Source organism: Lepidochelys kempii, chromosome 1, assembly GCF_965140285.1.
Source record: "Lepidochelys kempii isolate rLepKem1 chromosome 1, rLepKem1.hap1, whole genome shotgun sequence".
NCBI classification, from domain to species: domain Eukaryota; kingdom Metazoa; phylum Chordata; order Testudines; family Cheloniidae; genus Lepidochelys; species Lepidochelys kempii.
The window spans coordinates 298,136,291-298,162,252 of NC_136380.1; the positions used below are offsets into that span (position 1 = coordinate 298,136,291).

The 25,962-nt window shown below is 39.7% G+C and overlaps 1 protein-coding gene across 9 annotated transcripts in view; it reads right to left on the bottom strand.

The window, feature by feature from the left end:
* PPHLN1 (periphilin 1) overlaps positions 1-25,962 on the bottom strand; it is a 139,895-nt gene that overhangs the window by 83,759 nt on the left and 30,174 nt on the right. For 7 of the 9 annotated variants that reach the window (XM_073328025.1, XM_073328022.1, XM_073328023.1 and 4 more), the window contains exons 4-6: positions 24,734-24,904; positions 22,072-22,133; positions 21,224-21,265 (exon numbers count right to left, since the gene is read on the bottom strand). In XM_073328025.1, coding sequence (XP_073184126.1) covers positions 21,224-21,265; positions 22,072-22,133; positions 24,734-24,904 — 275 coding nt within the window. The remainder of the gene's footprint in view (positions 1-21,223; positions 21,266-22,071; positions 22,134-24,733; positions 24,905-25,962) is intronic. The other 2 variants (XM_073328028.1, XM_073328026.1) reach the window with 1 other exon arrangement.

The following is a 25,962-nucleotide window of genomic DNA, read 5'->3' on the forward strand; positions in this document are numbered from 1 at the left end:
ATAAAATTCATGTAATAGATCCTGTTAGTTTAATCTTACCAATATCTTTAGAGTTGTTTCCCTAATTCACATGAAGAGGGCTGCAAACAAGTAATTTGATCATGGGCCATAGAGATAAGTCTTACTGAGATAAGAGTTTCTCTGTGTAATCAGTATGCACTGCTCTGGTGGCCTGCACATGAGTAAATTCCACTTTAATTCTAATTTCCATGTTGTACAAGCCATTGTACACTGTGCAGGTAACTGTATCAAGCCCAAAATTTGCCATTGTGTATACCAAAACCTAGTAGAAAGTCTGCCAGACCTGCTAGTATTTTTCTGACGCCATCACAATTTGAAGGGAATACGGATGACTAGGAAAACATGAGGAGGATTTGGAAATCCTTTTTCTAGGACTGTATAACTGGATCAAGTACACACTTAACACTCAGTTGGAAACCATGTTATTCCTGTTTGTACTTAGCAGTAGTAAAGACATCCTCTCCCTTTTCTAGGCTCTGTCAGTGAGGTAGCTTGGTAGCTATCCCACCAGCTAGAAACAGCAAAGTGAGGAGGAGTCAGATGGCAAATCATAAAGGGATGTTGTAACTCAAAAGTTCATGTTTTCTGTCTCCATCTGCTGACAGAAGAATCTACTGACTTATCTCTATGGCCCATAATCAAATTACTTGTTTGCAGCCCTCTACATGGTCTTAAAATATTACATAGAAAATGTGGGGTGGTATAGAAGAACAACAAATAAGAAATACACAGCCCAGATATAGGGTTGCCAGGTGTCCAGTTTTTGACCGGAACGCCTAGTCAAAAAGGGATCCTGGTGGCTCCAGTTGACACTACTGACCAGACTGTTAGAAGTCCAGTCACCAGTGAAGCAATGGCCCAGGGCTAAGGCAGGCTCCCCGCCTGCCCTAGCTCCATGCAGCTCCCAGAAGCGGCCGCCAGGTCCTTGCGGCCCCTAGGCACATGGGCAGCCAGGGAGGCTCTTTGCGCTGCCTGCGCCCTGAATGCTGGCTCCAGGGCTCCCACTGGCTGGTAACTGTGACCAATGGGAGCTGCATGGGTGGTGCCTGTGGGCACCAAGGCCATGTGCAGAGCTTCCCTGGCCCTCCATGCACCTAGGCCGCAGGGACCGGGGGGCCACTTCCTGGGGGCCGCAGTAAGCACTGCCAGGACCCCACACCTTCTCCCGGACCCCAACCCCCTGCCCCAGCCTGGAGCCCCCTCCTGCACCTCAAACCCTTCATCCCCAGCCCCACCCAGAGCCTGCACCCCAAGCCGTAGTCCTTACCCGCCCCTGCACCCCAACCCCCTACCCCAGCCCGGAGCACTCTCCTGCACCCTGAACCCCTCATTTCTGGCCCCACCCAGAGCCCACACCCCCAGCCCAGAGCCCATATCCTCCCACACCCCAACCCCCTGCCCCAGCCTGGAGCCCTCTCCCACAACCCAAACCCCTCATCCCTGGCCCCACCCCAGAGCCCACACCCCCAGCCGGAGTCCTCACCCCCTTCCTACACCCCTGCCACAGCCCGGTGAAAGTGAGTGAGGTGGGAGAGAGAGAGTGACAGAGGGAGGGGCAATGGAACGAGCAGGGCCTCAGAAGGGGTGGGGCATGGGCGGGGCCTAAGGGTAGGGACAAGGCAGGGATGCTCAGTTTTGTGCCATTAGAAAGCTGGCAACCCTACCTGAGGGTTTGATTTTCTAAATGGCAGAAGCCCAGGGCTTTGTGAAATTGTATACCTAATTTACACCCACACACTCGTGATAACTAAGCAAACAAATTAGGTGCACAATTGCATTCACATTTGTATATAGCTCTGGGCTTCTGCTCTTTTTGAAAATTAGGCTTGATAAGTCCTCAGCAGTGGGGGGGAAACCTGGAGAGGTGTGAATGCAATTGTGCACCTAATTTGTTTGCTTAGTTATCATGCGTGTAAATTAGGTATACAATTGCATATATATACATACATATATATATATATACACATACATATATATATATATACACATACATATATACACACACACACACACACACACACAGACAGACATATATAAAAATAAAAACCCTCTCCAGGTTTTCTGAGGACTTATAAAGCCTAATTTTCAAAACACACACACGGGACGGGGGGGAAAGGGGGGCGGCATTTCTGATCTTCATTGAAATGCCAGTTGATAATCCGGTTGGCACAGGGTCGGAAGGGGGTTGTGGTGCAGGAGGGGGTGTGGAAGGGGGCTTGGGAAGGGTGCAAGGTGCCCTAGGCGGAGACACAGCAGGCAGCTCTGTGCACTGCCCTCCACCCCGCGCACTAGCTCTGCGGCTCCCATTTGCTGGAAACTGCAGCCAATGGGAGCTGCGGGGGCGACACCTGCAGGTGGAGGCAGCTGGGACAGGTAACCGCTTGCGGAGAGCTGCCCAAGGTGAGCACCCCCCAGATCCGACACCCCAATACTCCTCCTAACCCATTGCCCTGAGTCCCCTTCAACACCCAAATTTCCTCCCAGAACCCGGGCCCTACACCTCCTCCCGCACCCAAACTCCCTCTCTCTTAGTTAACCGGCATTTTTCACTTGCCGGCACCCCCCATTCTCCAACATGCAGGATAAAACAGCTTTTACTGTATCATGTTCACAAGAGCAAATCAAAATTAATTTCCAACAATTCCAGTAATTTCAGAATCCCAGAATGAGATTCAACTATTGAAGTTCATTAATGCCAAGCCATTTAGAATTTCTAGTACTTTGGTATTCTACAGCACTGATTTTCCATCACAACAGGGTAGGTTTGCTCTAAGCACAGCTGAAAAGCCATATTCTGACATCTTGACTACATTACTACCTGTGAGTAGTTGAGATCAGTTACACTGTTTGTAGAGTAAGGTACTACTCAATACAAGAATGACAGAACTGAATACTAAAAAAATTCAAAGTGAAGGCAATTTCAAGTTTCTGATCCTTATATATAGAGTCCACAGAATATTGTAGTTTTAAATTAACATACATAAGGCAACAAATTTTGCCTCCAGCCTATTGCCCATAGTGATAACATGCTAGAAAAATAGTTTTTTCTTCTCTCTTCTCCAGAGAGCTTAGTCAGCAGATCAGACTGCTCTAAACCTGATGCAGAGTGCGAGGGAGAAAGCACATCTGGTGAGGGACTCCCAGTTCTTACTCCTGACTCACCCAATGCCCCAAAGCCAGACTTGAAAGAATCTAGAGGAAGTTGCTTTATGATACCATTTTTTCAAGTTATTTTACAAGTCATTACAAGTTACAAATTGTTTTATTTTTATCAGGTGGGGAGGGGAAAGGGAGCCAATGTATATATAGGAATCTAGCACCATGAACAGAGAGCAAGCTTTAGTGGACAGCAGAACACCATAAGATATGAAGTGTGCAAGTGAAAGTAACCCTCAGGAAATTACGTTTTTGAGTAACTGATTTGGGAAACGGCAAGAGATTGGGAAGAAAAGAAGTGTCCTCTCAAGCCATCCACCATGTACTGCCGTATTTCTATACACAGTGAGTTTTTACAGCTGAGCTTTCTACAGTTCTCCTGAAAAGAATAGTGTTGAAAAGGAAATGCTGACAGACCATTAATTACACAGTCACTGCTTGCCATGTTATTAAAATTCAATCAATCTAATCAATGTAAATGTTATTCTTACAAGAATATATACTAACCAGCTGAAAGACAGAAGAAGAGAAAGAACTTAACAGAATGTGTTGATTTACCCACCTCAGCTCCTGTGGCTGACTTATCTAATTTGGTCAATAAAAAGGTTCAAAGGCAAATGTTAAATTACAGAATGTGCTTGTAAGACAAATTATTTTGACAGACTCAAATCTTGCCATTATAGTTAGTTTTATCTCTTTCCTTATTTCCTAATGGACTTTTTATAAATTTAAAAAAAAAACACTTTCATTTCATATACTTTTTGGCACCCAGCAGTCCGATGTTATACAGGACCACACCGGGCTGAAGTGGGACAGTTGGTCCAAAAATAAAGGGGAAGCAGGATATGAAGCGGGAACTGGTATAGCGCTCTCAGGCACACCTTCAAAAGGCCTGCTGGGGCCCACCAGAATACCGACATGACCCCTGCTGGGAGGTTGAGGTGGACGGAAGCAGCTGACGGCGCTTGTAACCTCTCCCATCTCTCTTATAGGAATTCTGTCTTAGAGGCAAAGCCAAGAAGCATGGCAGCTGCTGAGGCCTGAAGTGCTTCCTTAAAGTGGATGGAGCATAGAGGTCCAAGGACCTGATAGTAGCCTTTGAATCCTTCAGGCTGTGTAGTCTGGTATCCATGTGCTCTGAAAATAGTAAGGAGCCTTCAAAAGGGAGGCCCTGGATAGACAGAGAGCTCCAAGGGTTGCAGTCAAGAGCATCGTTTATGATGACAGCGAAGGCCATTGTCCTGGCCACCGCATCTGCTGCCTCCAGTGCCACCTGGAGAGAGGCTCTGGCAACATTCTTTCCCTCTTCTAAGAGGGCTGAGAATTCCTGCCTTAAGTCTTGGGCCATGGGGTCCTTAAATTTGGATAAGAAATCCCACAAACTGTAGTCGTAACTCCCCAGTAAGGCTTGCTGGTTTGAGATACGTAATTGTAGACCATGTGTTGAATAAACTTTCCTCCCAAACAGATCAAGTTTCTTTGTGTCCTTCTGTCTGGGGGTAGCGCTCAACTGGCCCTGTCTGTCTCTTTCATTAGCACCAATACGAGGGATCCCAGAGTGGGGGCTGAGAGTACAGATACTCAGACCCACTGACTGGGCACATAATATATATTCTCTACCCTCTTCGAAGAGGAGGGCAGAGAAGATAGGGTCTCCCACAGGGCTCTGACTGGACCCATTACTGCCTCATTAATGGGTAAGGCCACTTTTGATGGAGCTGCTGCAGCCAGAACGTCAATGAGGCTGTGAGATGATTCCTTGAACTCTTCAGTATGAAACCCCACGTTAGCTGCTATCCGCTTCAGAAGCTCTTGATGAGCCCTAAAGCCATCTTGAGGAAGTGAGCTGCTCAGCCCCAAGATGGCTTCGTCTGGGGAGGAGGAGGAAGAGGCCTGTACTGGAGGAGGGACTTCTTCCTCTTCTCCAGCTTCAATAACCTCAATTGGGGTTATGTCCTGTAAATTGGTACTGAGGTTGTTACCGGACTCGGGGTCCACTGTCAAACTTGGAGGAGTGGGAACCCACCTCTTGGAAGCAACCAACCATGAATGGTGGGAGATTCCAGAATTGTCACTGCATAAGCCACTGTCCTCCTGGCTAGGTATCATTGGGGAGGACTTGCACCAAGGTCTGGCGACATGTAGGATGGATACCTGTGGCCCTTAGGTTGACCATAGGGCTCCACATCAGACTCAGATGAAGAATCCTCCCTACGCAACCACTGGGGCAGCAGTACCTCTCACTACCTCTGATCAGTGCCAACGGTCTGGTAAACGGTGGTGGTCTTGGGATGACCTCGCAGAGGATAGATGAGTCAGCTTGCCTCTGAGTGGGCCTGGTGCCAGCAAGAAGCTTGAAGCATCACGCTCTCTCCTGCTCGAGGAAGACAAAGTAGTCAGCTGACCTAACATGGTCAGTGGGACCAGGGGCAACAATAAGTTTCTGGTGACTATGAAGTCCTCCATAGGTGAAGACACTGCAATGCCACTGGCACTACAATGACTTCCTGGCGTCAGCAGAGGGTCCCACACCGGAATCAATGGTCTCAGTATGTCGACAGTATCGCCATCAGACTGGGGGTGGAGAAGTGGCCCAACACGGGTGGCACTCCACTGCCTTCCCTTTGCATGTCTTTCTTCGACACCAGCAATCACCCCCTGTTGGTGTGCTGCTTTTTGTGCTTCTTCCTCAGCATCAGGAATGGAGAGCGGTGCTAGCATGCACACAGTGTTGGAGGAGTGCTTCACACTGAGGCTGAAGTGCTCAGTGCTGAATCTGGGTGGCTTGGATTAGGATAGCCTTAAGTCTGATTGCTCTGTCCTCCTTTGTGCAAGGATTAAAGTCCTGACAAATTTAGCAGAGGTCTTTCACATAAGATTCTCTTAGACGCTTCAGACAACTGGAGGGTGGGTTGCTCACAAACATAACCTTACCACAGGAGGCACAAGGTTTGAAACCCAGAGACTGGAGCATGCCCAGCCCCAGGAGCGAAGGAGCCCCTTAACAATAAGTAGGGGGAGTATTAACTACCTACAAAAAAGGATTTACAATATATAATATACACTAAAACTATACTATAGACTACACTATGAACAGAGAGAAACCACTGATAATTGCCTTACCGAATGTCATAAATATAAAGGGAAGGGTAAACCCCTTTGAAATCCCTCCTGGCCAGGGGAAAGCTCCTCTCACCTGTAAAGGGTTAAGAAGCTAAAGGTAACCTCGCTGGCACCTGACCAAAATGACCAATGAGGAGACAAGATACTTTCAAAAGCTGGGAGGAGGGAGAGAAACAAAGGGTCTGTGTCTGTCTGTAGTCGTCTTGGCCGGGGACAGAACAGGAATGGAGTCTTAGAACTTTTAGTAAGTAATCTAGCTAGGTATGTGTTAGATTATGATTTCTTTAAATGGCTGAGAAAAGAATTGTGCTGAATAGAATAACTATTTCTGTCTGTGTATCTTTTTTGTAACTTAAGGTTTTGCCTAGAGGGGTTCTCTATGTTTTTGAATCTAATTACCCTGTAAGATATCTACCATCCTGATTTTACAGGGGGGATTTCTTTATTTCTATTTACTTCTATTTTTTATTAAAAGTCTTCTTGTAAAACACTGAATGCTTTTTCATTGTTCTCAGATCCAAGGGTTTGGGTCTGTGGTCACCTATGAAAATTGGTGAGGCCTTTTTATCCAACATTTCCCAGTAAAGAGGGGGTGCAAGTGTTGGGAGGATTGTTCATTGTTCTTAAGATCCAAGGGTCTGGGTCTGTAGTCACCTAGGCAAATTGGTGAGGCTTTTTACCAAACCTTGTCCAGGAAGTGGGGTGCAAGGTTTTGGGAAGTATTTTGGGGGGAAGGACGCGTCCAAACAGCTCTTCCCCAGTAACCAGTATTAGTTTGGTGGTGGTAGCGGCCAGTCCAAGGATAACGGGGGTAATATTTTGTACCTTGGGGAAGTTTTGACCTAAGCTGGTAAAGATAAGCTTAGGAGGTTTTTCATGCAGGTCCCCACATCTGTACCCTAGAGTTCAGAGTGGGGGAGGAACCGTGACACCGAAGCAAGAGGAGACATTCACAGCAACCATCACGGGTGGTAAGAAGGAACTGAGACAGTGCGGGGCCGGCAGCGCACCTTATACCAAAGGGTGCTAGAGAGACAGCCCAACAGACACAACTGAGGGAAAAATCTCTGGTAACAGTGCATGTGGCGTGTGCACACCTAATGTGGAATGGACATGAACAAGTCCTCGAAGAATAAGTCTCACAATGCCCACTTGAACTTGGGGATCAGGAAATATCATGAATAGAACCCCTTTCCCTGATGCTGCAGTTCCCGAAACACGTAGAGTCTGGATCTGTTGAAGGAGCAGACACTTGTGAGAGGGGTCCCAGAAAAGGGGGACAAAAAAGGGGAACTGGATGGCTGTTTCAGGATGCACCCCTGTATTCACACCCTCTACACTAATGTAATAATCTTTGTACAAAATATACCTTGTGAGGTATCATTTGAAGATTAATATTAAATTTTAATATAAATATAGACATTAAAATTAATAACTCACTGGTCAATAATATCATGATGACTTGCTTATAGTAAAATTATACATAAAATTATAAACAAAAGCTGAAATCATGACCGAAGAGTGTTTACCAGACAAGTCTGGGGAAGGGTAAATTAGTTTCTCAAAGACAAAGGACAAGCTGATGCCTCTAGCCAAGTGTCCAAGTTGATGGGCAACCACCTATCAAGTAGGTATTCATTGGCAAGGAAGAGGGGGCAGGAACAAACAGAACTACATCTTACCTAACAGCAGCATGAAACCTCTTTCACCGTGAGACTCCAAAATTCCAGCCTCACAGCAGGAATGAACTTTATCTAAGGATAACCCTCAGGAAAACGCATTTCAAAGGCGTACTGGACTATAATATGAAGGGTCCCAATTTATCTCTCCCTAGCCAACTCTTTTTAACCTAAGATGACAAAAGAAACAGCTGTTAGACTTTGGGAGCAGATCCTGGCCTGAGAATTTGGTCAGCAATGTTACTGGGAACATGTGATAAAGGACTTCACCGTGAACCAAGTCTAGTTTGTTGCGTTTTAGCACCGGAAAGCATTTTATCTTTATTTCTCTTCTAACCATTTCTAACTATAATACCTTATAGTTATACTCACTTAAAACCTCTCTCCTTGTAGTTAAATAAACTTGTCTTTAATCACTCTTTAATCAAAACTAATTCAATGTCATGAATTGTGTGGGTGACTCCATTTAAGGGTAGCAAACTGTTGTGTATTGGTCCTCTTGTAGGGGCAATGGACTTAATATATCTGAACTGTCCAGAAGAGGGCTAGACAGTGTGGAACACACATTTTGGAGGAAAATCCAGGAGTGTGAGTGTTTTGGGGTCACCCTGCAAGTGGTAACCAATTATTGTGGAAGCTGGAGTGTAACGCATGTGTGCCTGGCAGGCTGTGGCTATATACAGCTGTTCAGGGTGTTATCTGCATGGAGGAAGGCTGTTTGTGTTGCTCTGATCTTGCCTTTGTACCAGAGAGCAGATAGACGGCCCTGCTCCATCTTGGGCACTTGAAGAGCCATGAGGAAGAATCCATCTGAGTCCTGGAATGGCTCTGATTAGTCGTATGAGTTCTTTTCCTAAGGGGACCAAAGGAAGGGGAACAGTCACTTTTTCTCAAAGAAGAGTCTGAAACCAGCTCTGACAACTGATGAGAAGGCCCCAGGCCTGAATCTGTCCTAATGGCTTCTTCCAGGAGATGTGGTTTCAAATGCAGATCCCAAGCAACCTGTTTCCTTTTCTTAAAGGAATGACAGTTTGAGCATTTGTCCTTAATTGCCCCTCTCCGTAGACACAACAAAAAAAAAAAAACGAACGCAGGGGTCATTACTCAGAATAGCTACCCTGCAAGAAGGGCAGTGGTTGAAACCTGGTGAGGACATAGTATCAGGTAATACTAATAAACTGCAACTATTAAGCTAATTAAATAACTACAAGGGTATTATTGCTAACTAAACTATTTACAAAGTCCACAAAAATCTCTTTGTTGCATAAACTGTGAGGAAAATGCAGCCCAGAAAGCTCTGACTCACACCATGGGTGGTGAGAAGAAACTGAGGGGGTACAGAATGCTACCATCCTGATACAGCCATGGGAGGGGCCAGAGGGTTCAAGTGCTACCCTGATAGGTACTGCTAAGCAAATTTCTCCAGCTTCAGTGTGCTGGGCGCCTGCCAGTGAAGAGTGAAGAGTTCTTTTCCTATTTGATTTGGTCTATACTTCTAATGCAACTTGAAATTAAATATATTTTGTGTGGTATTCAATGTTGTCTGTCTGTGAGAAATGATGCTATATCATGCTGCATAACTAGCACAGGAAGTACATTGCTCAACAAGATAGAAGATTATAATGATTATCAGCTACATAGTCAGAAACTAAGAGTTAGGACAGAAACCAAATCTTTAAAGCACATACCTGTGCAATGAGTGAATTTAGGAGTAGCTTCATTTTTAAAATTTCCTAGCTCGTTTCAGTTTGATAAGATTTTCATCACCACTATAAAATATGTAAACATCTTCTGTGATTTTAGGCTATTTACATTGCACTGGACACAGTATTTGCTTGAACACATTTGTTGGCAGAAAGTGGTTAACATAGTTTATCCAGCTAGGGTAGACAGGACCTAACTATTATAAAATAATCTTTACAAATCCTGTCAGGGTCTGAGTGCCTTTAACTCCTAATGACATGTGGGGAGGGGTCATGGAAATAGAGCATTCAAGAAAGGTTTTATACAACTAATTTAACAAAATAACACTGCCAATAAGATTTGAGAGAGACCAAAACAGTTCTTAAAAGTGATTTTAACATTTGCACAAAGCCCATACCTTAATAAAATGTACAAAATTTATGTTGTGACTAAAGTATGTACATTCACAGGTAATGACAGACTTCCTTTAAAGAAAGCTCTGTCTAGAAGTAAATACAGTGAATGAGTTTCTCCACAACCTTAGCCCACAGACCAGCCACTGTTGACTTCTACACCCCCATTAATGCAATCCTAGGCCTTACTTGGGCATTAACTGTGCCAAATTTAATCAAAAATTACATGGTGGTTCTCTAATGTAATAAACCAACAAAACTCATTTTGATTTACTATCCCCTTCCCTTGCCTCCCAAAAATATCTGCAGATTGCTTTTAAAGTTAGTTGAACACCTCAGGAAAGAAGCTTGTAACAGCAAGCTGATGACTAAAGTACAACAATGTTAATAGCACAGCTATACATTGTGGATGCAATATGCAGTTGCACTTTAACAAAAAACATCTGCTATCCTCTCACGTACACTAAAATTATCAAACCCTATCTGCAACAAAAAGGAACCTACTGGTTACCACAGCAGATATACACAGGAGCTGAAAATAGGGGTGCTAGGGGTGCCACAGCAACCCCTGGCTTGAAATGGTTTCGATCATATACAGAGTTTACAGTTCGGTTCAATTCCTCAATTTAAAAAAAAAAAAAACCACACTGGAGAGGCAAATCTGCCTCCTTAGAAAACTGAAAGTGTAATTATAACTTCTTAAGAACTACTAATTCATCATGGAGCTTTTGGTCACCCATGTAAGTATAGCAGTGCTGTGAGCTAGGATTGACACACTTTTTTATAGTGTTAAAACAAAGAACACTGCCTGGGATAGTATTAGATAAGCAGCTTATAAGTAACTTCCATTACTTATGCAAATAAACTCCCATGAGACAACTCACCCTCATGTGATGACCACTACTGTTCCTCTCCAATTCCTACTGACTGGACATTGAGACAGTTTAAAATTATCTGCCAAATTCAGCAACAGTCATCTGGTCTTCAACACTGCAGCAAGGGGACTTTTGCTGCCTGCCTTGTATATAACTGTTTTCCCCACAGGTTCACTCAGAAGTTTCCCCAATATAATCAGGCTCCAACTCATGGGAGTTCCTCTTGTAAAACTTCCTGCCATTATTTCCTGCAGGAGTACTAACTTGCTGGGGTCAGACCATATGCCTCCAGACTACACTAACAGCTAAGAAACTGGGCCCAGATGAGTTTGCTTTTTTAAAAAACTCTTTGAAATAGAATATTAGTTGTGGTGTTACATTGTATAGTATATAAATTATTTTCAAGGATAGCACTTGAAAGTGTACTAAAAGACAATAAAGAATGTTCTTGAAGTTGTATATATTATGTATGTATAATTCCAGTAAAAAACCACAAAACAAAAATCTGAAAAGAGCATTTAAACATAGAGAGTAATTATAAATTGTTCAAAATAGTGATTGATTTACTTAAGATATCAAGCGGACATATGGAAAAATATATGTAGCAATAAATTAATTTCATACTCATAAAATTAGCAATTTTAAAAAATATATAAAAGTTCATGTTCTCTTTTCTATGCAGATATGAGATAATACATAAATTGTGGTTGCATAAGAAAAAATATGTGCATACAAACATTTATTGGGGCCACCAGCTATCGCTCATTAAAACTTGACATTACCTTGGATAAAAATCAAGTTTACATATCAGTTACAATAACTGAGTGTTGCCGAGGAGGGAAGATTTCTATTTTCATTTGTAACAGAAGAATTGGTTTCTCTCTTCCTTAATCTTCCTCCTTTTGAATGGTACATTGTCTTGCTATTCAGATGGTTTACCATTAGCAGGACCTCCATGTGTGACAGGAAACAATTTTGGTTTAGATGGATTTACCAGAATATATTTTAATGGACAGCCAAAATGTTTTTAAAAAGTCACAATTTACTACCTTTATCTTTATACATAAAGGATTTTTTATAAATTGTATTGCATTCATAATTTTATACAACAGAAATTCTGTCAAATTACAATTAGCACAAAATTATATTACTCCAATCTTTCAGTGATTCACTACACAAAGAAATCCCTGACAATACTGCAGATGTGTGCTGAGGGAAAAAGTGGTCAAGATACAATAATTAATATGACACTGACTCATCACTTACTTGTAATTATGCTTTTCTGAAGATACCAGCCTGCCGAATTTTTTACTCCTGGGTCTTAGCTCCTAACTGCAAAACTAACTGATATGCACATTCAGAACTCTCCTAACGCTTACATATTTTTGACTTTTGAGGGCACAGGCAGCAAGAGATGACACAAGCCAGATTCCCTACTCATGGCTGTTCCACTCAGCCCCCTACTTGTTATAAACATTGTCATCTGCACCTTCCATGCAATTCCTTCAATTGTGGAACCAACAAAGTTCCCCAAAAGGAAAAGCCAATTCAAGATGATCAACTTAGAACAAAAATATGGCTTGGAGGAAGGAGGTGCAAGAGGAATCTCCAAACTCTGAGAGGAAGCATTTGGATGAATGAGAATTCTGCAAGATCTCCTCAGAGAAGCAGAAGTAATTATATGTTCTCTAAAGAGAACATGTTTGCAGGATTTTTGCTCCAGGTAAGAAAAAAGTTCAAGGGCTGTCCCAAAAGAAAATGAAAATAAAGCTGCAATGAGAAGCAACAACAAGTCAATCCATGCCAGGTGAAGACAAAGTTTTTAGGAGGAAGGGTGGGAGATTTTGACTTCGCTTACCTTAAAAAAATTATGGAGCATAGAGTATCCAAAATGGAATGCCTTTGGTGATAAGTCCAAGCAATATGTTTTGTAAAGGTGTGGAAATGGGATTTGCAGATGTCTGCTATGGAAATATTCCTGAGACAAAGTGGGGCTTGCCTCACCATGAATCAACGAAGTCTTGTCATAGCCTTCTAGTTTCAGGCCAGCCAGGACACATCAAAGTGAAATGCAATCACACATCCATTTTGACACCATCTTCTTAACAACAACAATACCTAATGAACTGGTGTCAACAGGAACAAAAAAGTTGGGTGGATTTTCTATGGACTTTAGTTTGCTCCAAATAAAACTCCAAGGAGTTTTAAAATTAAGCATATGGGAAATGACCTCACCAGGATAATGTAATTAGTTTATCTCGCCTTATACTTTCTGACCCTGTCCATAAGGGTTTAAGATTCCTAAATAATTCTTCCCTGGAAGACGCACTGCATTTTAAAGCTACTCTATTCAAAAGACCTAAAGAGCCACATCTGTGGCTGAAGTTTTGAGTTCCAAAACCTACCCCAGCTAAGGACACATGGGCCAAAATGGCTTACAACACTGGGGGAAAGAGTTTAAAGAAAAGTAGCTTTTGATCAAGTAGAAAACAAATTTTTAATCCTGGGCCTTTCAAATTCTCAAACTAAAAATCTCACCCTAGTTTAAGTATCCCACACAAACAAGCCAATCTCTCAAAAATGTTTGTTTTGAGTAAGGGAGGGGGTCCTGAAAAGAAACCCAATAATGCAAGTTCAGACTCAGGCTTAACTATGGAGTCACTACCTATGTCTTTGCAGCACACAGTGCAATGTAATTTAAGGGGTAAACTATGACCTAAATCTTTTTCAAGTTTATACTGAAAGTCTATCAGTACTAATTCGTGCCCCAATCCTGCAAACACTTAATTCACATGATTAACTTTATAACTTGACTTCAAAAGGGATACTGACTATGTAAAATTAAGCACATGCATAAGCCTTTGCAGGATTGGAGACTTAAATAAGAAATTCAGTTAGATTTCAATCTTTGGAGAAGAAATAGTATGATATTTCATTTTATCATATTAAAAACTAAATCTCCCAAGAAAAGAAATCAGAGATATGTCACCTAGATCATTCCCAACAAAATATGTCTCGTGAACTAAAGAGAGAACTTTATACTTTTCAGACAAGGACTTGTCTTTATACACACCTAATGCATCTAGCAGAGTGGTATTATACAAGGAAACTAAAATTTTAAATATAAGCTTATACACTATTATTCTTAATTGTTCTCACTGCATGAATAATAGAAAGGTTTCTTTTTCCACATTTTTATCAAGGAAACTTTTTTGAGGGGAAAATGTAAAAACGACTTTTCAAGTTCACGAGTAAGTTTGTCGCTTTATTTTTTTCTGGCCTGATGCATACGGCTGGAACTACACTTTTCAATATCTGTCAAAGATATATTATTTTCTTTGGGCAAATGACTTATTGATATTATATATGTATATTTTTTTTTTAAGAAAGCGGTTCTTGTGCGGTGTCCCTTAAGACCTGCCAAAAAACGGCAACAGAACACAGCAGACCTATGCACATTTTAGTACCATTCTATAAATCCCCCTGGCTAAGTTTCTCCCCTATAATACGACGATCAGTTTATACTGGAAGGAAAATCAAAATCCAAAACTTGAAGACTCTGCAACATTACATTTTGTGTTTTAAATTAATATGAAAAAACAAATAAATTAAAAAAATAATTGATGCACACAAATTCATTTTAAAAAACTGGAGCTGAAAATGCTGAAAGTCAAATAAATGCAATATTACTCTCTTGTTATATTAGATTTTAACAGACAGGGGTACATTATATAAAGTATGTTAGTTTAGCTACAAGACTTCATTTAAAGTCAGTGGGAGCCCACAGCTAAATCTGTAAACTGTAACACTTTAAAATTACCCCATTTAGTTAAATGCTGGTAGTACAGTAATTGTGTAGATAAAGATGACTATGGCCTATGAAGTGTCTGGAAATAGCTCAAATATTATCCTGGATATTAAGAATGTTTTATTGAGAGAAAAACTTCACGGGATCTTTACCTTTCTTCTGGACAGCTGTCTGACTCTCTCACCAGGGGCTTCTTTTTAATACATCACCCTCCTCCAAAGAGCAACTTTTATTAATGCAATATAATTAGATCACTCCTTTGGTACTTCATGTTATTATATATAGCACAAGCATGTGATGTGTCATTAAACAGAATATTAGACTGCGTTTATAGCAGTTAGCACAAGAGTCTGGTAGCCAGGATTTCTGGATTCCTATTCCAAGCTCTGGCACTGATTTGCTCTGTAATCTTGGGCAAATCCTTTACCCTCTCTGTCACAATTTATCCAAATGTAAAATGGGGATAATGACACTTTATTATCCACAGAGACTTGGAAGCTTAATGTGTGTAAAGCCATATAAGATATTCAGAGGAAAGATAGAATTTCTGTGTAGCATTTAACAAACAGAATAATGAATATAAATATAGGACTGATTGGAGAACTTCCGTTGCTTTCAGACTATTCACTACTTCATTCAAAATGAAGTTTTAGCGTTTTCCCAATTAATAATTTTTGTTTTGCCTTCAATACACACGTCTTTTTATTTCCCATTACCAAAATTTCCTTTGTACTTCCGAGAAATTGGTGGATTTGTTTACATGCACAAAAATACATGACTGCTAAGAACTGAACTGAGACCACTTGTTCATTTCACACACACCACCAAAAAGCCACCAGATAGCAATGACTTTCCTAAACAGTACCTAACAGATTAGCTGCATTCAACCCAGCAACCTAGAGAGGAAATGATCTAAAACTTTTACTCTAATAATACTTTTTAGAAGTCTAAAGACTTTCTAGAGTGTATAGTGAGTCAAAAGATAATTCACATAGTATATTATCCACGGATATGACATACCATATAAAAATAGTAAATATCTGATATTCTAATTGTATCAATTATATGTAAAATTAATTTAAATACCTTTTATATCTGTACATTTGACAATCTGCAATTTCTCTTTGTAGGCTATAAAAAGATGGAATACCACATTTTGTCAAGTACTATCACATGAGACTTTCATGTGTGTGATTTCTAATGCACTGAATTCAGTTTGGCTACAAATAAGAATGAAGTAATGCTTTGCAAATCCTCAAGAATTAAAATCCAGTGTGGCTAATCTGAACAACAGCCAAGAAAATTTAAGTATTTCACATGGAAATAATTTCTCCAACTACATAATTACAAACTAGCTCCCCTGGCCCCCCTTACCCCCCTCTCTCTCACACTCACTTATACCTTTGGAGAACTTCAACACACATGACCACTATTTCCCTACCCCTTCCAGAAATCTTAAGTTTCATGAAACAGAATCCAATTGAATGTGCTTTGAATAAAGTGAGTTTGGTATACTATTCAATACTGAATACAATATATCTTTAGATCTTTATACAAAAGACCACTCATCATTGAGCTATTCCCTCCCTTCCATGTCAATTTTTTAAATTTCACTTCTCTGCACATCATCAGGGGCCAGACATATATAAAAACCAGAAATCAGGTGTGAAGTTAATTCTCTGTTGACAAAACACATGCAATTGTACATGTGTTGAATCTGTTCATGAGTTAGTTAAACCAAATCAAAGGTACAATCTATAAATTTTATATAAAGCTCTGGAACAAATTCAACATGTGATTTGAGTTATCCCATGCTCGCATCAGTTCTGAAAGTTTTATATTTATATTAATTTATGTAACAACAGTAATTTATATTAACAACAGGAGATGAAAAAAGAAAAGGAGGACTTGTGGCACCTTAGAGACAAACAAATTTATTTGAGCATAAGCTTTCATGAGCACAGGAGATGAGGAGTGCTGGGGACAATTCTGAGTTCTATTCCCACCATTTCCTTTGAATACATTTAATTTTACATGGAAAATTTAACAAATGTGAATAATTAAGTATTGGATCAATGAGATATTCTCATAGTGCACAAAGATGCAACTGGTAACTTTACAAAATATGTAAAAGACAAGATCTTTTCACTAACAAAATATTCTTCTCCAAACCAAGATTTTTTCAACTCAAAATCAATATAATTGTAAAGCCAGTGACATGATATGCATCATTGCTTCTGAAGTGACTTTTTAAGTCCAAATTTTATGAGGTTCTCATTTGTGAAAGCAGGTATAGTGAGTGGTAAGCAAAACTAGTTTTGTTTGTTTTTTAATGAAAAATGGCTTCTTGGATTGTACATTATATTTTCAAGAAAAATTTCCATGACATTCAATTTTTTCTGATTTTCCAACAAAACAAGGAAACTAATTTGGGTTTTTGGTTTGAACAGAATGGTATCAACATGAATATTTTTCAGTTTGGGGTTTTTTTCTCCCACCCTTTCTTTCTTTCTTAATCCCCAAAAGAGAGAAAGTAGAGAAAACCCTCCCCCCCACACAAAAGAAAACAAAAAAAGTTTGTTTTTGATTCCATTTGATTTGAAACTACACAATTTTTTTTGTCAGAAATAGATTTGCAAAAAGAAAATCAAAGAAATCTGTGAAACACTTTGATCAAAATGAAAATTTTTCATTTCACTCCAAGTTTTTCACAATAAATAATTTCCAGTCTTTATGCAGCCCTAATGATTAATTATTTACAGATTTGGAAAAGAGCTAATGAGAGCTCTGGGAAGGAAACAAATGACAATAAAGAAAGGATACATGTATTAAGTCTTTTCTGTGAATTTGAAAATTGGTGTAATTGTCAAAGAAGTCAGCTGTCCGTCCCTCATAATTTTGAGCAAATCAAGACTGAATAAAATGAAAATCTAGTACTGACCAGAATTACATATTTCTTGTAAAGTTAAATTTGTTCTTTGAACTGCCACATTACTACAATTTAAAATTTTGCCTTTAACATTACATTTAGAATTGACTCCACTTTCCCCAGAAACACTACCGTGAAAATCAGCAAACTGCTCTCCACAATATATTCTGACCTGAATAGCTACTCTGGTGATAGAGACATAACAACAATCAGGAAACCCTAGCAACCAGGAAAATGGCATTACCCATCCAAAAGAAACTGAGTATCATGACTGCTGCTCCATCCATTCATCTAGTGCTGCCTACTCAGTTTTTAAAACAAACGGAAAAGATTCTTGAGTGTTTTATATTAATCTCATTTCCATTTAGGAAAAATATCTTTAGTAGGTATAATAAATTAAAAAATCTTATTAAATATACAAAAAGTGCTGAATATCTTTATGTTATACTTTATCATGTTTCACATAGTTACAGTGGCTTCTATTTCACTTTAACTACTTTTCATAGAATCGTAGGACTAGAAGGGACCTTGAGAGTCTTCTGTTCCCAGTCCCCTGCACTCAAGGCAGGACTAAGTATTATTTAGACCATCCCTGAGGGTTGTTGGTCTAACCTGCTTTTATTTCATTTGTTAAAGTTAATCAACTTTATATATCTTTTATATAACTCAAAGAAGACAACTCTAGTGCATCTTCCTACATACTTGTACAGTCAATGTTTTCTACAATGTAATCCTCCACAATGTCTTTATGCTCTAGATATATTTTTAGAACAGGAAAGGAAATAAAAGGAAGATACATTTTAAATACTTTTCATTTTGATTTTCCCTGTTGAATGACGCTACAAAGTTCATTACTGAATGAGATGCAAAAAGTTACTAATACTTTAAAGGCTTGGAAAAGATGTTACTGTGTGTAGCAGGATGATCACAATATTTCACGTACAACTTTTCAAAATTTCCCTATATTCCTCTCCACAAACATATCTTAGTGTGTACAAAAACAGTCAAACTTCTGATCAGTAGGAGTTCTGTCAATGTATAAAATGCATTTCCCCCTAATAAACTGAACATCACTATATGAAGTGCTACACTAGGGCAATTAAATCCCCCAAACATTTATCAAAATAAATGGAACTATTAAACAAAAAAAACAGACAATCCCGAGTTCACATTTTGCCCTACATCTTTTAACATAAAAGAGAGGAAATATTAAAAAACATAGAAAGCAAACACTTCCTTTAGTAGATCTTTCTCACCACTGGGTGCCACTCTTGCTCTGTATAAAACAAGATGCCTAACATTAAGTCAATCTCTTTTTGCAGCTTTAAACAATTAGAGTTCTTTTAAAATAGCAGAGAAAGTAAAGACAGTGAAGTGCCAACAAAATATTTCATAATCAGTTTTCTAAGCAATGCCTTACTATCTTCAGCGAAGACTTTCCAAAGCCTTCTTCCTGGTGCTACTACTAGTGAAGTTGCAGTAGGGACAGCAATGGTAGGAAATTTTAGGGGAAAAAATTGAATGTAGTGCAGAAAAAAATTTTATGATGTAATTAATCAGACAATGTCTAAGTCTTAATATTCAAAGAAATACACATCTATCTTATGTACTTAGATGGTATTATAATGGAGGACATATAAGCACCTCACAATCTTTTAAAATGTATTTATCCTCACAACACCCCTCAGATATACGGAAGTACTATTATCCCCTTTTTACAGAGGGGGATTGGAGTCACATAGTCTCAGTGCCTTGTCCAAGGTCCACAGAAAGTCCGTGGCAGAGAAGGGAACTAACCCTAGGTCTCCTGAGTCCCAGGCTAACACCACTGCACTGCTACTGGACTAACCTTCCTTCCATTATTATTTAATTCTTTTAAAATGTTCATTTTAACTGTACTGATGGTCTCAAAAACTTGTCACTTGTGTTATTGTTTGTTACAGTGTAACAAGCAAACATCTCAATGGGTGCCTGTTACTTTCCACATACATTTTACTAGCTTCTACTTCTCATACTCCAGTCTATTAGAATAAAAATATTTACTGCACTTCTCTATGAGCTAAGCTGTTATCAAAACACATGAAAGACAAATTGAATCTATTTCCCCATGTTAAGTATCCTCACACCTTCTTGTCAACTGTCTAAATGGGCCATCTTGATTATCACTACAAAAGTTTTTTTCTCCTGCTGATAATAGCTCATTTTAATTAATTAGCCTCTTACTCCACCTTTTCATGTTGTGTTTGTGTGTGTGTGTGTATATATCTCTCTTCTTACTATATGTTCCATTCTATGCATCCCATGAAGTGGGCTGTAGCCCACAAAAGCTTATAATCAAATAAATTTGTTCGTCTCTAAGGTGCCACAAGTACTCCTGTTCTTTTTGCAAATACAGACTAACATGGCTGCTACTCTGAAACCTGTCATTGTGAATATTAGCATTTAACATCTGTCAAGAGAGTCTTATTCCTAGTAAGTGTTAGAATGAAGCATTTGAAAAACTGAAGAAGAAGATTCTTTTCAAAGACACTTCTCAGACGTAAGTCAGTCAGACTACAGACCAAGAAGTTTGTACAATAGGAACATTTCTCCCTGTTTCTGTGTCCCAAGCACACATGCACATATTCATGCAGTAACCTGATTGTGATAAATGAAGGGGGTGGGGGGGGGTAGTTCCCTTTTATGGACATCCAGCCAACCAGTTAGCTATAAAAATCCCTCTTGGTGGCTGTTCTCTGCTTGCTTTTCCTACAAAGGATTAAAAAGTCTCCTTGGTTAGGTAACAGAAAGGGAGTGGGCATCTGACCTAAAGATCCAATGGGAGGGCTAGACTTTTTAAAATTGGGGAAAAAACTTTCCCTTTGTCTGGTTGTTGTTGTTCTCCGGAGAACGGAGACACAGAGCAGCAATGCTGTAAGCAGCTTTAAAACCAGGTATGAAAAAGCATCAATTCATACCTCAACCCTACTTATCGGAAACCCCAAATATGTAAGTGATCAGGGAATGTCTAGGAAGATGCGATTAGGGTTATTTATTTTATTTCTTATTGGCTTGTGGAGTCCTCCGTGCTAACCCCAGATGCTTTTGTTTTGGCTTGTAGCCTTTAAGCTGAACCTCAAGAGAGCTATCTTGAAGCTTCATTTTTGTAATTGTTTCTTTTAAGATCTAGCAAAAAGCCTAAGTTCCAAAGTATTTCCTTTCTTTTTGGGTTTAATAAAATTTACCTTTTTTAAGAATAGGATTGGATTTTTGTGTCCCTAATTGGTTTGTGTATATGTTGTTAAATTAGCTGGTGGCAACAGCTGATTTCCTTTGTTTTTCTTTCTCAGTTCTTCCCCGGAGGGGGCGGTGAAAGGGCTTGAGGGTACCCCACAGGAAGGGATTCCCAAGTGTGCCTTTCTGGCTTCAAAGGGATTTTGCATTTGCGTGGTGGCAGCATCCACTCATCCAAGGTCAGAGAGAAACTGTAACCTTGGGAGTTTAATACAATCCTGAAGTGGTCAGTATTAATTTTTAGAACCCTTGCGGGCCCCTACCTTCTGCAGTCGAAGTTCCAGAGTGGGGAATCAGCCTTGACACTTATGAATTCAAAAGAGACGGGAGGTCAGAACATATATGTGATTGGGAGCAAATTCTTCTGACCCGATCAACACAAGAGAAACTCAAAAGGAATTTGAAATATAATTCGGACATAAAACTCTAACAGTTTAAGTCAGCTGAATTGATAATGCTCATTTAACTTTTGTATAGTCTGCTGTAGCATTTAGATGCAACTTTTATAATAACACGTCTACATAAACACACACATCCCTAATTACACAAACTGCTTTTATTTTATATATAAATATAAATATAAATTTTTATATATATATAAAAATTGTGTAAAGCTTTTATTTTCATTTTATTATGTAAAGCTTTATATGTATGTATAAAAATAAAAGGTATATATATAAATCTAAAGAACAAGGAATGGGACAATAAACTGGGGAAGAATCTTCTCACACTGTTTTAGCAAATGAAAAGACAGGAAACATGGACAGTTAGAGGGGTAGAGATCTTAACAAGGCAATTGATGGAACATTCAGATTTGAAGTTGAGATACAAACAAACCCCAAAAGTTTACTGCTTGCAATAGATTGGCAGCTCAAGCAGCATAGCTTGCTATTCCTACAGTGAAGATCTGCAGAGAATTGCATGAGGGAGAATTTATGCAATACTGCCCAAATTAAGAAGCAATTATTATTCTTTACTATCTTTAGACTAATGTTTCCTAGCTATTTCTTGGGAAATGTCCCAGTTCAGTGTGACTCTATTGAGTATACATCTTTAAAAAAGTTGGCACTGAATGCAAAAAGGGATTCATTTTATAAAATTACATTAATACCTGTACTCGGGCTGTCGACTTATGGAATAGTCTTCCTTTGGCCATCTGTATCCTGGGTCCTCCTACAACATATGAAGAAGAGTTGGTTATATGAAGTTTAACATACTGGGTCAGACCAAAGGTCCATCTAGCCCAGTATCCTGGCTTCTTACAGTCGCCAGTGTCAGGTGCCCCAGAGGGAATGAACAGAATAGGAAATCATCAAGTGATCCATCCTCTGTCGCTCACTCCCAGCTTCTGGCAAACAGAGGCTAGGGACACCATTCCTGCCCATCCTGGCTCATAGCCATTAATGGACCTATCCTCCAGGAACTTATCTAGTTCTTTTTTTGAACCCTATTATGGTCTTGGCCTTCACAACATCCTCTGGCAAGAAGTTCCACAGGTTCACTGTGCATTGTGTGAAGACTTCCTTTTGTTTGTTTTAAATCTGCTGCCTATTAATTTCATTGGGTGACCCCTGGTTCTTGTGTTATGAGAAGTAGCAAACAACACTTCCTTATCTACTTTCTCTATACAAGTCATGATTTTATAGACCTCAATCATTTCCCCTTAGCCGTCTCTTTTCCTAGCTGAAAAGTCCCAGTCTTATCATACAGAAGCCTCTCCTCATACGGAAGCCATTCCATACCCCTAATAATTTTTGTTGCCTTTTTTTGAACCTTTGCCAATTCCAATATATCTTTTTTGAGATAGGGCGACCACATCTGCACACAGTATTCAAGATATGGGCATACTACGGATTTATATAGAGGCAACATGATATTTTCTGTCCTATTATCTATCTACCTCAATTATTCCCAGCATTCTGTTCACTTTTTTGAATGCCGCTGCACATTGAGTGGATGTTTCCAGAGAACTATCCACAATGACTCCAAGATCTCTTTCTTGAGTAGTAACAGCTAATTTAGACCCCATCATTTTATATGTATAGTTGAGATTATGCTTTCCAATATGCATTACTTTGCATTTATCAACATTAAATTTCATCTGCCATTTTGTTGCCCAGTCACCCAATTTTGAGAGATCCTTTTGTAGCTCTTTGCAGTCTGCCTGGGTCTTAATGTTGGATCATATTAAAGAAGTTCTGTATTAAAATCACAAATGAGTTTGATCCCCCATAGTTTAAATTCCAGGGTATTACTATTACCAGGGTTTTTGGTACTATTTCTCTCCCTCTCTGTGTGAAACTTGCAAGCTGCTAATTGTGTTAGTACATTCTAAGACAGAGTCTGTTCTCAAAGCAATTCTTTGTAACAACAACAACTACTCACACAGAGAGAGACTCAAAGCAATACTCTCTAACAACATGTTTAAGGAGGATGAATTCAAACTGGAACAGGTATAGAGAAGGGCTACTAGAATGATCCGAGGAATGGAAAACTTGTCTTATGAAAGGAGACTCAAGGAGCTTGGCTTGTTTAGCCTAATTAAAAGAAGGTTGAGGGGAGATATGATTGCTCTCTATAAATATATCAGAGGGATAAATACCGGAGAGGGAGAGGAATTATTTAAGCTCAGTACCAATGTGGACACAAGAACAAATGGATATAAACTGGCCACCAGGAAATTTAGACTAGAAATTAGACGCAGGTTTCTAACCATCAGAGGAGTGAAGTTTTGGAACAGCCTTCCAAGGGAAGCAGTGAGGGCAAAAGATCTATCTGGCTTTAAGATTAAACTCGATAAGTTTATGGAGGAGATGGTATGATGGGATAACATGGTTTTGGTAATTAAATATTCATGGTAAATAGGCCCAATGGCCTGTGATGGGATATTAGATGGGGTGGAATCTGAGTTACCCAGGAAAGAATTTTCTGTAGTATCTGGCTGATGAATCTTGCCCATATGCTCAGGGTTTAGCTGATCACCATATTTGGGGTCAGGAAGGAATTTTCCTCCAGGGCAGATTGGAAGAAGCCTGGAGGTTTTTCGCCTTCCTCTGTAGCATGGGGCATGGGTCACTTGCTGGAGGATTCTCTGCTCCTTGAAGTCTTTAAACCACGATTTGAGGACTTCAATAGCACAGACATTGGTGAGAGGTTTTTTTGCAGGAGTGGTGGGTGAAATTCTGTGGCCTGCATTGTGCAGGAGGTCAGACTAGATGATCATACTGGTCCCTTCTGGCCTAAATATCTATGAATCTATGAATCTATGTACAAGTGCCAGAAAATGAACTGTATTTATTTGAGCCATTAACTTGCACATGCAAGCATCTGGGATGTGTGGAAGAACTCTCTAAACCACTTATCAGCTCTGCACCTCAAACCCATGTAGGAGAATGGGCGAGGAAAAGGAAAGACAGACAAGACTTCTGGCCACATATGTTCTACCCAAACAGACAGGGATACGGCACGGCTGTTCACTCCCGGAGTAGCTGCTGAAGTGCAGGCACATGAAAATGTAGTGTCGTTATCCTGCAATCATGACAGACTTACAAGCTAAAATGACAGCACACAAAGTACTGTCAAAAGCAAATAAATAAGTAAATTTAAAAATTGTTTTTTTCCTTTAACCTTTCAGTTTATTTACAATAATACTGAAAAATGTTCAGGGAGAAATTATTTTTGAGATGACAGTGTCTCTTTAATTGTGCACATAGATTCAAACATGAATGAAAACATAAGCAATATGTTCATGGGAGAAAAATCAAGTTACGTACCCCTCTATGTGGTGGGCCACTTCTTCGTTCATGGGCAAAACTTCGGCCCTCCTCATAGTCTCTGTAGTCAACATGACTATAGTCATCATATCTACTGTAACTTCCTTCTGCAGGTCTATCTAGTAGTGGTGGTTTCTTGGGTGCAACATTAACTACTCTATGGTAGTCATCCTAAAAATACAAAACAAATATAAAACACACTACGTTTTATTTTCACAACAGACTTCCAGTAGTAAAACACAAAAGTTTAAAAAAAAGGGGGGCAGTGGTGTACATGAACGTGGTTATTCCCAAAAAAAATATTGAACGGCAACATTCTTAAAAAGGCTACATACTTAAGTGTGGAGAAAACATGCAAGAAAAACAGCAAGCAAGTCTGATGATGGATAACACATTACATTTATATGGTGTTTAATCTGATGTAGCATCCCAGCCATCTTGTGTTTATAGTGAAATGTCACAAAAGCAGTCTGTGAGTTAGCTTTGAAAGCCTAAAAATCAGGTCTCATTTTTTTAAAAAAATTACTCCAGTTTAAATTTCTTATATTCTTTGACACCAATTTCAGAAATGATGGCGATAAAGAAAATTATCTTCAGCAACGCCTCATAAATAAGGGCCTGTCGATAAATGTAATTTATTATTTGAATGTCAATAGTGTACTCAAAATACATAAACATAGAGGAGGTAGTGGTTGCTCAAAAGAAATCAATCTGAATAGAGAAGTAATACAATTCTGACACAATGCAGTAGATCACCAGAGGATGCATTCAAACGAGTGTTTTAATGCTTACATTTTTGTTTTATTTTTTCTAAATAAGTGTTGCAACACTGACAATGGATTTAACGTGTCTTATCTCTGGTTTTTTGGAATGTATAATTCTTCCAGTACAGTTCCTTCAGAATAAAACTTAATATACCAGTTATCTATTCAAGAAATGTCCACCCCACAAGTTTGGTTTAGACTGGCTGGAACACTTTGTTCCCCTTAGGTTAAACAACTTTTTGTTTTTGTTTTTGTGTCATGATGCATGGATCTTGAATCCAGGCCCGCAAAGTCTCTAAGAGCAGCCATGCTCCAACCTTCCACCCAGCAGCCTGCTGGCAATATAGCTTGCCTGAAATCCATGAAGCCCAGCGCCATTGTGAGGCTCTGCCCTTGTGTGCCAATTGGCAGAGTCCCAGAGTGGTTGACTGGCCCTACTTAAGCCAGCAGTAGGAAAGAGGAAGC